At 55.8% G+C, this 15,246-nt stretch overlaps 1 protein-coding gene across 1 annotated transcript in view; it reads right to left on the bottom strand.

Moving 5' to 3' along the window:
* ARNT2 (aryl hydrocarbon receptor nuclear translocator 2) overlaps nt 1–15,246 on the bottom strand; it is a gene marked incomplete at its 5' end in the record, with an annotated part of 112,042 nt that overhangs the window by 12,476 nt on the left and 84,320 nt on the right. Inside the window, 4 exon segments of the mRNA XM_014585061.1 lie at nt 1,453–1,552; nt 4,452–4,575; nt 5,553–5,625; nt 14,678–14,829. Of these exon segments, the coding sequence (XP_014440547.1) occupies nt 1,453–1,552; nt 4,452–4,575; nt 5,553–5,625; nt 14,678–14,829 (449 nt within the window).

The following is a 15,246-nucleotide window of genomic DNA, read 5'->3' as shown; positions in this document are numbered from 1 at the left end:
CGCTGCCTTGTCATGTCTGGGCCGGCCCCAGCCGCGCCCCAGCTGCACGGCCCGTCCTGAGCACCCCCTGCAGCTCCCTCCCCACTCCACCACACACACCACGGCACCTCAAGCCACTCCCCTAAAAGCCACCAGTGATGAGGTTCAAACTCCCAGGACCCTGCAGACTCATCTCATTTCTCCCCCACACAGAGACCCCTCTTCACTCCCACCTCCCGGGCTCTGCTCAGGACGTCCCCGATGCCTGTGCACACGTCACTTGTCAGGAGGCAGGACCTGACTTTTGTTACCAGGCTAAGCGGAGGGATCACCCAGGCCTTCCCCGGCCCCGCCATCCTGGGCTGACCCCTTGCCCTTGGGCTCAGCTTCCTCCTCCTCTGCCACTGTTCTCTCCCTGATCCCTGTCCAGCCAGTGCTGCGCAGACTTGGTGAACGTGAGTGCCTGGCAGGGCTGGCACAGAGCCTGGCACAGCCCGCGATTGGTCAACACGCACCAAGGGGCTGAGTGACGCGGCAGCACCGCAGAGGCCTGGAGGCTTCGATGGCGTGCTACAGAAGGGCATGGCATTCGGGGGCTGCTGTCTTCTCCTGCTGCCTCCAGATCAGAGTAGCTGCCTGTGGTCAGAGCTCCCCAGAACACCGCAGTCCAGCGAGGCCCAGCTGCAGGACTGGCCAGGGTCACTGCAATCTCTGCCACCTTGGGCCACCTGCTGCCTCTCTCTGCAGGAGCAAGTGCCACGTCCCCTGGTGACTGGACAGTCCCTGTCTGCCCAGTCCTGGTCCTCGCCTGCCCCTGGAAGCTCAGCTCTGGCCTGGCCAAGTTCGTGGAGGCTGGGCCGTGGGAGGAGCCCATCCTGCGGGCACAGGGTCTGCTCTGCCTCTCCCAGGGCACCCACCCGCAGCTCCCTCCTGCAGCCGGTCTGCCCAGTGTGTACTCCTGCAGCTCCAGTGATGAAGCTGGGGCTTCCTCGGTGTACTCGGGAAGATGGTCTCAGATGCTGAGAACTGAGCTCTGGGAAGGCCAGACGCCCTGCCTGTATGGGCCCCCGAGTGGCCTCTTAGGTGGTGGCCCAAACATGATGGGCTAAGTTATTCACTCTCCCTTTGACGCAGACATGGCTGCTGGGAACCAGGGGACAGTCCTTCCTGTTACCTCACCAGCTGTCCCTAGCTCCACCCCATCTGGGTCCCGGCTAGAGACTAGCTCACTCCCTTCTCCCCAGCAGCTGCCACTGGAGCACCATGGCGGATGTTGTCCACATCCAGGAAAGAGCAACCGCACCACGGCAGCCCACAGAGGACTTGTGGCCAAGAACCCTCAAGTGGAATCTGCAGCCCAGCCAGGGTCTGCGGGGCGGTAGACGGCCGTGTGCCCCACACAGAGCCCTGCTGGGGCCCGGGGCTTCCCTGGAGAAGAGGCGTCTTCCTCCCTGGCCCTCTCCAGGCACCTACCTGAAGGCCTTCCCCGAGTGTCCGGGAGGGAACGGGCTTCCTTGGGAGTAGATCTGCTGGCTTCCCGCCGCGGAGGCCGAGCTCATCATCTTCTTCTCCGCTAGGAAAACCACATTAGGAGTCACAGGCGAGGGCCCTGGCCCTGCAGACCACGGCGGAAGCTTCCCGAGAGCAGGTGCAGGGATGAGCGTGAGCACAGGAGGGCACATGCTGGGAGGCCCATCTGCACGCCATCTCCTGGCCCTCACCTCCATGTGCTCACTTCTCCCAGGGCCTCCCCACACTGGCAGCATCGAGCTGTGGATCTCTTACTCCGGGGCTCAGCCACAGCCACCGAAGGCAAGGCCTTTTCAAGAGATGGGAACATCTGAAGAGCTAAGGGCTGGTCCTGTGGCCCAGCAGTCAAGGAGCCTGATCCCGCATGGCCGACCATGCAGTTTGAGACCCAGTGGCCCAAAAGCATGTTGGCTATGTATGTCCACAATCCCGAAAGGAGGGAGAGATGGAGGAGAAAGGATTGTGGTGTGGCCATTCCCTATTGGGGGCACTCTGTCCCTCTTCCTTCTCCACCCCATCTCTCTCTGATGAATACCTGCATGCCAAAAAAAAAAAAAAAAAAAAAAAAAAAAAAAGCACCAGCAGATAACGTAATGGCTAGGTCGCTGGACTCCCACGTAGTTGAGCGCGGTTTGCGTCCTGGACCCGGTGGCTTAAACTCACGCCAGGAGCGTGTGTGTGCGTGCCCAAGATCCCGAGAGAGGAGAATGGAGAAGGGACTGCGGCGTGGTCATCCCCCCGGGGGGTTATTTCTCGCTTTCTGTCCCTCTTGTCTTCCTGGGGAGCGCAAGCGCCCTGCTCTATAGCAAAAACCTCCCCCCCCCCAATAAAAGAAGAAAATACAACAGATCACACTCAAGCATGAGTTTCCTGAGACATTTCAATCTAGTGTTTATGGCGCCCCTTCATCTGAAAGTCCTGACGTTTGAATTTTGGGAAAACTCATGGGTTTTCCTAATTCACGGCCATGGATCTCTGTAGCATTGACTACGACATACACACCCCACTCTGTTAAACACCCTCCTTTCCCCACTTTGAATGACTGGCTCTCAGTTGCAGCGATGTCCTCGGGCAGGGCCTAGAGGGGGTACACTGGGGAATTCTCACCACAAACACTCATTCCAAAGGAGAACATTCGCTCTGACTCTGCACACCGAACCTGCCCCCTTCTAGTTTGCTTGTTGGTTTTCTTTCTGTTTTGTCATCTCTAGGGGAGTATGTGTATGGATGTATGATATTACATGTTCACATACATTTCTCAGCGAGGCTGTGTCTGGGCACATGTTTCAGGCTGGTTTGAAAGAAGGAAAAGCCTGTCCGATGTGCTTGCCTCTGCTCGCTGGATGAGACACGATTTCTCTGCAAAGTGGAGGAAGTTCTGATGCAGACGGGTGGTTTGGATGCCGTGGTAACCAGGGCAGGGAGCGCCCCTGCTGGGCTGAGGGGGCCGTGTCCCGCTGAGCTGGCAGCCAGACACTGTGATGTGTTGGACCCTGCGATGTGTTGGCACCTACCGTCCTCGGCGGGAGGCAACGCTGGCCCCGGTTCTTTCTGAGACTCGGTCCACAGCCCAAGCGGGGTGGAAGCTTTGATCTCCACCACCGTAGAGGCCTCAGGAAGGCGGAGGTGTGGCTCCCTCCGACTGCTGGAGGCCTGTCTGCCCTCCCCTCCGTCCACACAGTCTTCAGCTCATTAGTCCCCCTCTAATTACGGCGTTTCCCACAATTCCCTTTCATGAGTCCACTGGCTTCTCCCTTCAGCCAATCCCAACTACACTGCATCTTACAGAAATTTCTAGATCACAAGGCAACGGGTGCCTTTTCCCTGATTTTTGGAGCTGATAAAGACCTTTCCGAACTTCGTATTTTGCTCACCTGGGTGGTAATCTGACAGGGAAACTGAGGCAGCCGGACTGCAGGCTTCGCCCGCCACCGTGACACAGAACTGCTCCCCCTGCTCTCCGGGAGAACCCGCACAGGGAGGAACCTAGCAACGGCCAGGGTGAGGTAATCAGGTAAACTGTGGGTCACCTAGGTAGCGCAACGCTGCGTACGCAGTCAAAATGATCGCGAAATACGCCCACAGTAAATGGTCAGGAGAGAACAGTAGGCTCCCCACAGGAGCAGCTCGATTTCATCTATATGTGTAGAAATGGACAGAAAGGGCGTACTTTAAAAAAGTTAAAAATGGTCATTTCCAGCGCGTACGCTTGTGGGTCATTTTTACTTTTACTTTTACTTTTTTCTTTTTGGCGTACGCTTGTGGGACATTTTTATTTTTACTTTTACTTTTACTTTTTTCTTTTTGAGAGGTTTTTGCTATAGGGCACGTGTGCTTACCAGAAAGACAGAGAGACAGAGAGAGAGAGAAAGTGAGAAATCCCCCTCCAGGGTGGATGGCTACGTTGCAATCCCTTCTCCTCCATTTTCCTCTTGGGATCTTAGGCACCCACGCACACGCACCTGAAGTGAGTTTAAGCCACCGGGTCTGGGACGTGAACTGTGGTTGACTACGTGGGAGTCCAGCGACATAGCCATGACGCCAACTGCTAGTCCCTATTTTTACTTTTTAATGCATATTTTTATCTTGAAATGTAGTCCTTTGTATGCTAAACATTAAGCAGAGTTTCTTATCTTTTTGTTTTTAAACAGGGACCCTTTGGACCCTGAAGCCAAACCATACAATGGACTGACAGAGGTCATTGATTCCAAATCCTCGCATTTGAAAGAGGAGATGCCAGGGCCCAGGTGACCAGCAAGTACCAGGCAAGGCCAGCAGGAGAGAGAATCCATCTGGCTGCAGTATTTAGGCTGTTTATCTACCGGGCAATAGTTACTCCAACCTCCTCTCCTTGGCCCCTCTCTGAGGTTATCTCTTGAGATGGCCTGAACGTGACCGTGAGCCCCATGTCCTCACCACCCCAGTGCCAGCTGGACACTTACATGCACTGATGCCTGCAAACATCTCTGCAAACCGGGGGTCTCGCTCCTGGGAGAAGATTGCATCTGCTTTCTCCACAGACTTCCCGGCCTCGTGGACACCGGCTGGTAGGTTGGGGACCGGGACCTGAACGCACATGAAGACACAAGAGGGACCCACGTGTGAGGCCCAGAACACATCTCTCCGGAAGGCTCCAGTTCTGTCACCAGGTCCCCCTCCCTCTGGAATCACCAGCATTGTGGGTTGGGGTGTTTTCTGGGATGGGGAGTCTCGCTATGCGTGAAAGTCAGCAACGGCCAGGGAAGGGGTGTGAACCAGAGGCTGCCAAGTCACACTGACTGCTTTCTTAAAGACACATGAAAAACAGCCCACCTACCCTACATATCAGGGACAGTGAGCATGACATTTAACTGAGGAAACCCGCCATGCTGTGGGGTCTCTGTGAGGCCAGCCGTGAGAACACAGAGAAGGGGAGGAGTGAGAGGCTAAGGAGCTGGGAGAAGGGAGGCAGGACAGGTAATGTGGGATACGCAGAGCACAGTAGGAAGGGACACACCGAGGAAAAGAGGGACACAGCAGGGGCAGGAGACATGGCCAGGAAGCCAGGGGACCAAGAGGTCCTGACCTGCTGCTGTTGGCTCTGGGTGTGTCAGTCCCAGGGTTCAAGCCCGGCCTTCTGAAGTGCCCGGTAGCCCTCTGAAATTTGCAACACCGGCTGACAATAGCTCACAGTTCTTCACCTGGTCTTCACATGCTTTGTACGAGGGGGATTCGAAACATTCGTGGAAAAAGGAATTACAGTACAAGTTTATTGTGGTGCATGCGTACACATACACACATGGAAATCTATGCAGAATTTTTTTTTCCATAATATGCATTTTCCATGAAGTTTTTGAAGACCCCCATCATACTCATCTTGGCTCAGTTCTGCAAGAAGAGTCACAGCGGACTTCCAGAGGACCAAAATGCTCTCTGCGATGCCCTGGGTACGTGGGCAACGGCACTCTTGTGACTGAGGGGCTCATAAGCTAAGGGCCGAGTTCCGTCCCCATTTCGCTGGGTTGGAGACCATCCCAGTTGGGAAAGAATTTTCCGGAAATCACCTGAGATAAATCATACGACGACAATCCATCTCTCTGGTGCACTTCCAGTTCGGCCTGCTGCTGCTGAAGCTGCCTGTGGAGGAAGACAACAGAGAGAGTCGTGGACGCAGAAGAGGACAACGGACCACGCCAGAATCTTCTCCATCCCCCAGAGGCCCGGGGACCTACACCCTCTACAACCTCTGTACTTTCTCTTTTCTTTCTTTTTTTTTTTAAAAAGAGAGACTTTTGCTCTAGGGAGCATGTGCTCACCAGAGACAAAAGAGAGACAAAGCGAGAAATCACCCCCACCTCGGGGGGATGGCCACACTGCAATCCCTTTTCTTCCAATCTCCTCTTGAGATTTTGGGCATGCACACACATGTGCCCGGCGTGAGTTTCAAGTTGCCAGGTCCAGGACTCAAACCACGACTAGCCACGAGGGAGTTCAGTGACATAACCATGACGCCATCTACTGGACCTAGTGAGAAATCACCCCCTGGGGGGATGGCCACACCACAATCTCTTCTCTCCCACTCTCCTCTAGGGATTTTGGGCACACACGCATGTGCACCTGGTGTGAGTTTCAAGTCACCGATCAGATCTGGGACTCGAACTGCGGTTGACTTCATGGGAATAAAGCGATATAACCATTATGCCATCTGCTAGTCCCTAAGTGGCTTTTGATGTTTAATTATTTCATTTTTAATGCCCCAAATTAAGACTCTAAGCCCTGCATTTCTACCTTAGGCTACCACACGGAACAATTTAAGAAATACATTTTTTTTTTTTGAGAGGTTTTTCGCTATAGGGCGCGTGCACTCGCCAGACAGACAGAGACAGACAGAGAGACAGAAAGCGAGAAATCACCCCCTGGAGGGATGGCCACACCACAATCCCTTCTCCTCCATTCTCCTCTCGGGATCTTGGGCACGCACACACCGCAGTGGGCTACATGTGAGTACAGCAATAGCCATTACGCTAACTGCTGGTCCCAAGAAATACATTTTGACTCTGACTTTTTTTTTTTTTTTTGAGAGGTTTTTCGCTATAGGGCGCGTGCACTCGCCAGACAGACAGAGACAGACAGAGAGACAGAAAGCGAGAAATCACCCCCTGGAGGGATGGCCACACCACAATCCCTTCTCCTCCACTCTCCTCTCAGGATCTTGGGCACGCACGCACACGTGCCCGGCGTGAGTTTAAGCCACCGGGTCCGGGACGCGAACTGCAGTCGACTACGTGGGAGTCCAGCGACATAGCCATTACGCTAACTGTTTGGTTCCCGACTCTGACTTTTTTATTGCCAAAAGACACATGCACTTGGCTAGAGAGAGAGAGGGAGAGAGAAAATGTACCCCCTCAGTGGGGCATGGTCACACTGCAATTCCTTCTCTTCCATTTCTCCATCCTATTGGGATTTGGGACACACACATGGTTGGTGACATGGGATCCAGCTTCCTTAACCACTAGGCCATGGGGCCGGCCCTGTGACTTTATTTTGTGTAGGGTGAAAAGATACCACGCTGGAAGAAAAAAAAGTCTTTTTACGACAAAATAAACTACTAGGAGTGTGTATTATCTCACTTAATCCTCACAGCAGACTTTTGTAGTGGTTCACTTAACCCCAATATTAAGACATTGAAGTCTGGAGAGCTTAGGTGGCTCTCCACGTCACCCACTGACTAGGAGTGGCTATGAAAGGACAGAGCCAGGATTTGGCCCAGCCATTTTGATCCCACTTGCTCTATTTTAGAAAGGAGAAGCTTTGTGAGAAGGAACGGCAGCTTTCCACTTTAAAACATGGACACAACGCTGTTGCTTTCATGGGACGCTGAGCCCTGTGACAATGGGGACAGAAGAACAGGTTCCTCTTTGATTCTAACACAAGTAAGAATGACAGGCAAACCCTGACAAGCTGCAGACTGCAATCCGAATTACTAGCCCACATTATCCTCCCTCCCCTTATCCATGGAGCAATTTAAAGGCCATGAACAGATAATTCAAGCAAAAATAAGTAAGTGGATAAACATGTGAAGTAACATACAAGTAATACATGATACTAGGTACGAAAGAGCTGTATACATACCTCGCGTGTCTGCGTTCACTGGAAAGATTACAGATTCTCCTGATTAACTTTCATAATAAGCAAGATAGGAGATATTCTTACCATTAAATAATAAAAATCAAGACAACCTTTGAAATACAGTGTTTTACCGACTAAGGCGGTTAAACACAAACAAACAAAAGCATGTTTCATGGGATGGTTTTAGGTTGAGACTACTATGGTCACACCCTGGAAGCGTGTACGATTATAACTTTTATTTTTTTTAAATTGCCATACTGGTATGTACTTCCGTGTACTCGTCATAGAGAGATAGAGAGACACAGAGATGGAGAAAGCACTCCCCAGTGGGGTGTGGTCATGCTGTATCCCTTCTCCATTCTATGGGATTCTGGGCACCCACATGCATGCACCCAGCATGTTTGGAGAGTTTTGTTTTGAATTTTGCTACAGGGCATGTACGCTCACCAGAAAGACAGAAAGAGAGACAGAGAGACAGAAAATGAGAAATCACCTCCCAGAGGGATGGCCACACTGCAATCCCTTTTCCCCCATCCTCCTCTTGGGATCTTGGGCACACACACACATACGTCCGGCGTGAGTTTAAGCCACCAGGTCTGGGACTCGAACTGCAGGTGACTACTTGGGAGTCCAGTGACATAGCCATTACGCCAACTGCTGGTCCCAGCACCAAGTGTGTTTTTTAAATGGTTGGGGTTGAGATTCGAACCTTGACGTTGGCCATGGGATCCGGCTCCCTTAACTGCTAGGCTACGGGGCCAGCCCTGGATACCACCTCCTGGAAAGCAGTAGGGCGGTCCGTAGTGGGACATGCTTGCACTCTCCTGAGGCATCTTCCTACCCGTGGGGACATACTAAGGGACCAAGGAAGAGCTGTCTGTGCAAAGGTGGCTATACAAGGGCAGTGCCTTCGCAACTTACATACAGGAGGGTACTGGGACCAGCAGTTGGCGTCATGGCTATGTCGCTGGACTCCCATGTAGTCGACCATGGTTCAAGTCCCGGACCTGGCGGCTTAAACTCACACCAGGCGCATGTGCGTGCGTGCCCAAGATCCCGAGAGGAGAATGGAGGAGAAGGGATTGTGGCGTGGCCATCCCCCCAGGGGGTGATTTCTCGCTTTCTGTCTCTCTGTCTCTTACTGTCTTTCTGGTGAGTGCACATACCCTATAGGAAAAAAACCTCTACAAAAAAATAAAAATAAACAAGAAAGAAAAGAAGGGTGGTGAAAGGCACTTAGCAAGTAGAGGCTGCTGGGAAGCCAATCTGGGTGGCAAAGACTTCCGGACTGGCACCAGCGGGAAGCTGCTGGAACCCCTCCCTGGGGCTGAAAGGGTGCGAGAGCGAGGGTGAGAGGACTCTGCAAGCCACCCTGGAGAGACCCGCCAGGAGCCTGGCTTTAGTGATGGGGCACCCCCTGCACCCCTCTTCCCGGCAGGAGGCCAAGCTCTCCACTGGACCATCCTCTCTGCCCCTGTCCTGGACCCCAATCTTCAAGCTACAAGCTTTTTCCCAAGAAATAACAGCCAGCTCTGGCTGTGGCTCAGCCGTGTCCAGGCCATGCCCAGACTCTGGGAGAACAGGCAGACCGCTACGTGGGTCGTGCAATGGGTGTGGGGTGAGCAGGGCACCAACCCAGCCCTCTCCACTGACGTGGCTGTGGATTCCAGCGCAGGTCTGTGCTGCAGGGAGGAAGGGCCTGTGCTTTGGATGTGCACCCAGGGGAAGGGCCCCTGCCGTCAGGCTGGGGTTTGCTCCCAGTCCCGTTCCTGTCTAGGGTCCTAGACCAGAGGAAGGCCTTCTCACTGGGAAGCAGACATAAGTCCTCTGTGTGGCTGGCAGGTCCCCAGAGCCCCACCCTCACTCACTCTGTGGTCCGGACACCAGCCTGTCCGTCCCACAGCCGTGAGGGTCTTAGCGTCCCCGGCTGAGCACGAGTAGCCTGAAGAACTGCTGACCCGCAGACCACCCCATCCTGAGAAGAGGACTGGAGAGGTTTCCCAGACATCTCAAGGCCGTGGTATAAAAATAAACCTCGGTGTGCTTGCAGATTCTAAAGAGGGAGAAAGCACACAGCTCTGCAGAAAACTGACCCCCGGCACACGCGAGGGAAGTGGGCTCTTACCGCAGCAAAGTGCTGCCCTGCATTAGCTGGGGGCGGCGGCCGATGACCAGGCTTCCGGCCAGGAAGGGGTGGGAGGCTGGGCGGATGCTGTCGATCATCCCTGACGCTCCCTTTTACTGAGCCTGAGTAAGGGAATGAGAAGCCATTTGGAGGGTGTTCAGAGGTGGTGTGTGATTGCACCCTAGGGAGCGACCTGCATCCGGCTGGGAGACAGCTGGGCTTGGCCAGTCAGCTGTCCAGAGGGAGGCTAAGAATACCCGGCAGGGCCTGAGCGCTGTCGGCGAGCCTGTGATGAAGGCCCTGCATCTCTGTTCGGGGCTGTGGCTTGGCACAGGGAGCGGGGTGGTCCCATGTGTGTTTTAGAGGGGTCACTGCCTAGGCCACGTGTGGGGGCTCAACAGGGGGCTGACGGAGGTGCTAGGAAGCTACGATCACCTGTGGCCACCACGGGATGGCCAAGGCCTTGACCATGACATGGCAGAAGAGGCAGAGGAAGAGAGTGCTAGAGAGAATCCTAGAGACCCTGCAGGGCTCTGGGTCTGTGCTTGGTGGTCTCTAGCAGGTGGATGAGAGGGAGGGGCCCAGGACAACTCCCAGGCTGGGCTTGGGGACGGGTGTCAGCCCCTTACTGGTTCTAAGCTCTGTGGAGACCAGGAATACAGCTCTCCTTTCACTCAGGTACCCACGCCTGCCCTCCACCTCCCACAACCAGGGAACCACCACCGAACACCAGCAAGCACCGCCAGGTACAGGCCACGGTCGACCGGCTCTGAGGGACTCGAGAATGATTCTGGACACGGTGGGGTTTTCAGAGCGCACACGCGCACACACACACCCAGCCTGACAAACCGCCGAGCTTATGAAAACCTACGGAGGGACCAGCAGATTGCGTAATGGCTACATTGCTGGACGCCCATGTAGCAGACAGCAGTTTGAATCCTGGACCCCGTGGCTTAAACTCATACCAGGTACATGTGCACCCGGGGGGTGATTTCTCGCTTTCTGTCTCTCTCTCTCTCTCTTTCTGGTGAGCGCCCACGCCCTATAGCAAAAATCTCTCCAATCAATCAGTCAGTCAATCCATAAAACAAACAAACAAGAAAACCCCTGGAGACCCTCGGATGATGCAGTCGGGGGAGAGCGGGCTGGGCCCGTGAAAGGAAGCTGGAACGAGGAGACCAAGTATAGCAGTGGGCTGGCAGACACACAGACACCAAGCTGACTCGCACTCAGACGGCCCGCGACTCGCCTCTGAAACAGAGCATCGACTTGCAGACACATTTCAAAGCCATGGAGCTAGCGCGCTGCACGAGTTTGCGTCACTCTGTTCGGATGTGACAGAAGGAGCATCGGGGGCGATGAAGGGGTCTTTCCCACAGCTCGGCACGAATGCTAAAGGCTAATCTCTCCATTTCCCAGCTAGTCTCTCTCGGCTTCTCCCTCCGGACTGTAATTGAGCTTGGCATGTTTCTCCCAAGCACAGAGCAGGGGAAGGAGCTTCCCGGAGCAAGGCTGCCTCTGCTGGCCAAGTTCAGCCTTCCCTGAGCAAGGCTGCCTCTGCTGGCCAAGTTCAGCCTCACAGACCCGGAGGGCCGGCCTGCCGGTACCCACGCTGCCAGTGCCCTCTACCGTCCACAAGAAACCTCTCCAGCCAGCTTCACCGACTCAAGGCCTTGGGGCTCAGACACCAGAGGAGGTTCCCTCTAACTCTGTAACTCCGCCCGTCAGCATCCAGACCCGTCCCGAGGAAGCGCTTAGCACTCCCTGCACAGAACGGTCCCTGGGCAACGCTCCCGAGGCCCAGAGGTTTGCAGAGGAGCATCCTTACTTTCCTGCCAGGCCTCACTACGGTGCCACCTCCTGGGGATGCTTCTCTGAGGCACTGAGGAGCAGTGTGGAGTTCCTGCCCCTTCTGTGTCCCCACCTTATTTCACCTGACCCCCCTCTTCCCCTTCTCGTGTTTTCCACATCACTGGAGCCCAAGTCTGAGCTCCTCGGCCTCTCCTGATGTCCCGAGACTACAGTGGAGACGCCCTGGCCCAAAAGCGAGGACAGGCCTCTGTCCTTTCACGGAGCTCACTGGAAATCGGTCGCGCTGAATTCAGTCACGACAAAAACACGCGACTTGGACAGAGCTTGCTTATCCAGAAGTATGTTGGAAATATGTGAGGAAAGATGAAAAGGTTTTAAACCCCAAAAGCCATAAAGGGGGGAGCTTTTTCTCAGTCTGGTCTTCCAGCCCAGAGCTGCACAGTGCCGCCGGGGCCCTCGCCGAGGACCGCGCAGTCTAGCTGTAGAAAGAAACGCCTACGATGACAGTGGGACTCGGGTTTGGGAGCAGGCGTAGGCTGTCACCAGGACACCCCTGAAGCATAGGTAACAGACACCCTCATCTATAGGGGACAGCCAGCCTCAGGGCCCCTGGGCGGGTGCAGGCACCAGGGACAACAGTGAAGAAAACTGGGCGAAGGCCACAGGTGTGGACAGGGAGAAAGGAGCAGATGGGACAGATGGCAGAGAAGGGGACTGGGCGGCGCTCACTAAGACCCATTCAATTTGTCTGCACCTGAAGGGTGAAGGTTCCAGAACAGTGCCGTGGCCCCGCACGGTGGCGTACTTGTCCATACCCGTGACTCCGCCACAGGCAGCCTGGCATTTCCTCCTTCCACCCCGGCTGCCACTGCCCACACCCGGTTCCACTGGACCGCGGCATGCCCTGTTCCCTCCGTCCTCAGAGCTCCTGAAAGTTGGGCCCATGGGTGCCGCACACCCCACACCCAGCTGAGGAACGAAGGAAAGGCCACGTGATCCCGAGCCCTGTCCGCCCAGTTCTCCAACTTCTCTGTGCCCTTCCAGGCCGAGGGCAGGTACAGGCCTAGCCCGAGGGGCCGCCTCTCTGCTGAGTGAAGAAGCCCCTTCCCGGGTTGGGGAAAGCATCTTCGATTTGGCCAAGTTTACCACATTTAACTAGATAAGCTCAGACATAAAAATAAAGAAAGAAATTAATGTCCTCTTTCTTGAACGACTTCTATTGGCTCCTGTTCTGGAAACCAGGGAAGTGTGGACTGAAGACGGAGGTGGAAGAATGAGAGAGCCCAGGGGGATGTCAAGCAGAGGAGCTGGCCCAGCAGCCGGTTTCAGGGACTGGGCACAGAATAAGCTCTTCCCTGGCAACTGGAGGCTGCTGGGAAGGACAGGAGGCATGGCAGAGCTCTGGGGGGGGGAGGGGGGCAGAGTGGCAGAGTTCCTCACGGCCAGGAGCTGTTGCTGTCTGAAGGCCTCGGGCCAGAGCCTGCAGAGGACAGGACAGGAAGCGAGGGCCACGGGAGACTGCAGGTGTGCTGGGAGACAGAGGGGAGGACCGGGCCTGGGAGGAGGAGGCTGCGCCCTTGCCAGGAACCAGGAGGGGAGGAAAGAGGAGACAGATGCTCTTGGGAGCAGGAGGGGCTTCATGAGGAGGTCCAGTCATCGGAAGGCAAGGTGAACCGCCCAGAGTTAGATGAAGAACACAGCTGTGTGCTTAGCAGACCCAGCATGGCCCAGGGTACCTGTAAGAGCTGACCTGAGACTGCCCTGCGGCTGGAGCACACGCTGCCAGAGACCCAGGGCCGCCCCTGCTTCTGAGAGGCCAGGGCCATCCGCTGCACGCCACAGCCCCCTCGGCGTGGACTCTGCGGGGCGTGGCCCGGAGAGCCCGGCTTGCCACTCTGTCCCTGCAGGGGCTGTGTGAAGACTGCCGTTCTGCTGGGCGGGCTGTGACTCTTCCCATTTCACAGGTGAGCAGCTGAGAACACGGGGCCGACCTGCCCCCTCCAGAGCTGAGAGGAAACCCAGGCTACCTGCCCCGCGAAGCGTCCTGCTCTGCCGCATCTGTCCAGTTCTGTGCCTTAAGGACGTGGAAGGTGGGCTTCCCGCAGAGGAGGCTGCTCCATGGGGCCCTGGAGCGAACTCCCCAATCTAAGGGGTTCAGAGACAGCAATGGCAGACAGTGTCCAGGGCACCCGGAGGTGGCAGTGACTGCCCAGAGGCTTCAGTCCACAGAGGGGGTGTCAGCGGATGAGGAAGAGGAAGTGGCCAGGCTGGGAAGACATTCCCCACTTCCCACTGAGAGCTGAGCCTGGGAAAGTGGAGGGTGGAGGTGCCACTGACCATGGCAGGAAGGTGTGAGGGCAGTTCCCACGACATCGGCTTCCATCACGCTGCGGCTCGCCGCAGTCCTGTCACACTCTCTACGTGGGCACCCGCTTGTGCAAATGCCACTGTTCCCGCTGGTTTCTGGGCCCTCATTTCCTGAGACTAAGTGCAGAGAGGAGGCCCAGCCTAGGCTCACTGTGCTGGGAGTTGAACTCGTGTCTGGCCGCGGTGAGGGGCCTGACCTCACTGAATCCTCACTGCAACCTTGAGAGTGAGACATCACCTCCAATTTTGCAGACGAGGAGGTGAAATCTAAGACATGAAGTGACATGTTTGAGGTCACATCAGGAGGCGGTGGGGACAAGATGGGAGCCCAGGTCTACCCGCCAGCACACATGGATACAGGACGGGCACAGCTGGCAGGAAACGGGGCCCTAGGCCCTGGGCAGGAGAAACGCTCAGTCGACTGAGCAACAGAGAAACCGCGTGTCCACAAGAGCCCCCTGCCGGCTGCCGGCCTCCTGCCCGAGAGCTGCTGAGAGGCCTAGGCTCCCCTCCTGCATCCCGGCCTCGGCAGAACCAGACACTGGGCACGGGGGGCAGCGACGCAGGGGGCTTTGGGCTCGGGGGACCAAAAGGAGGAACATGGGAAGGAGGCAGTGATGGGACCCCGGCCTCCCCTCCCCTTGTCCTCAGTCTCTGCAGGGACGGCCTGCAGGAGGAAAGAGCCCCCAGGTACGCTGCCGGGTTCGGGCCCAGGAAGGGCTGGCGGAGGCCGGCAGAGGGGACGCGGGCACGTACTTGACATTGGTGTTGGTGCAGATGATGTACTCGATCTCGTCGGAGTAGGGGTTCTGGAAGGTGAAGCTGCTGGTGCGGATGAGCATCCACTCCCGGTTCTTGGTGCGGAACCGGTACATGACGGACAGCACTTGGCCTTTCAGCTTGACCACCTGAGAAAACATCGGAGGAGGAAGTCGGCGGGAGCTCGGCTGGTGCCAGAGGGGCGGGGAGGGGGGTCACTGTGGAGGCCAGCAGACCTCGGAGTGGGACGTCGTGGCTGGGAGACGTAGGAGAGGGGGAGAGGGAGGGAGTGAGGGGGCAGTGAAGCTATGGGAAGGAACCCCTCCTATGAAAACAGGGACTGCATTTTGAACATTCTGTCACCGTGTGAGAAACTTTCCCGTCCAGGCCCATCTTACCCCAGGCATTTTCTCTAGCTTTTATCCATACAAACCAGACCATGAAAACTACAAGAGCTGTGTTTCCTTTTTGTCTTGGCCACTAGGGTGCTCTGGCTTGGTAACCATCTCATCTAAGCACGTAGCTCTATGGTATCCATGGATTTATGTCCTCGTTCCTTACACGAA

The sequence above is a fragment of the Tupaia chinensis genome, unplaced genomic scaffold (assembly GCF_000334495.1).
Source record: "Tupaia chinensis unplaced genomic scaffold, TupChi_1.0 Scaffold000078_1, whole genome shotgun sequence".
Classification (NCBI taxonomy): Eukaryota; Metazoa; Chordata; class Mammalia; order Scandentia; family Tupaiidae; genus Tupaia; species Tupaia belangeri.
Note: the sequence above shows the minus strand (reverse complement) of the source record. Positions and strands in the feature narration are given on the sequence as shown.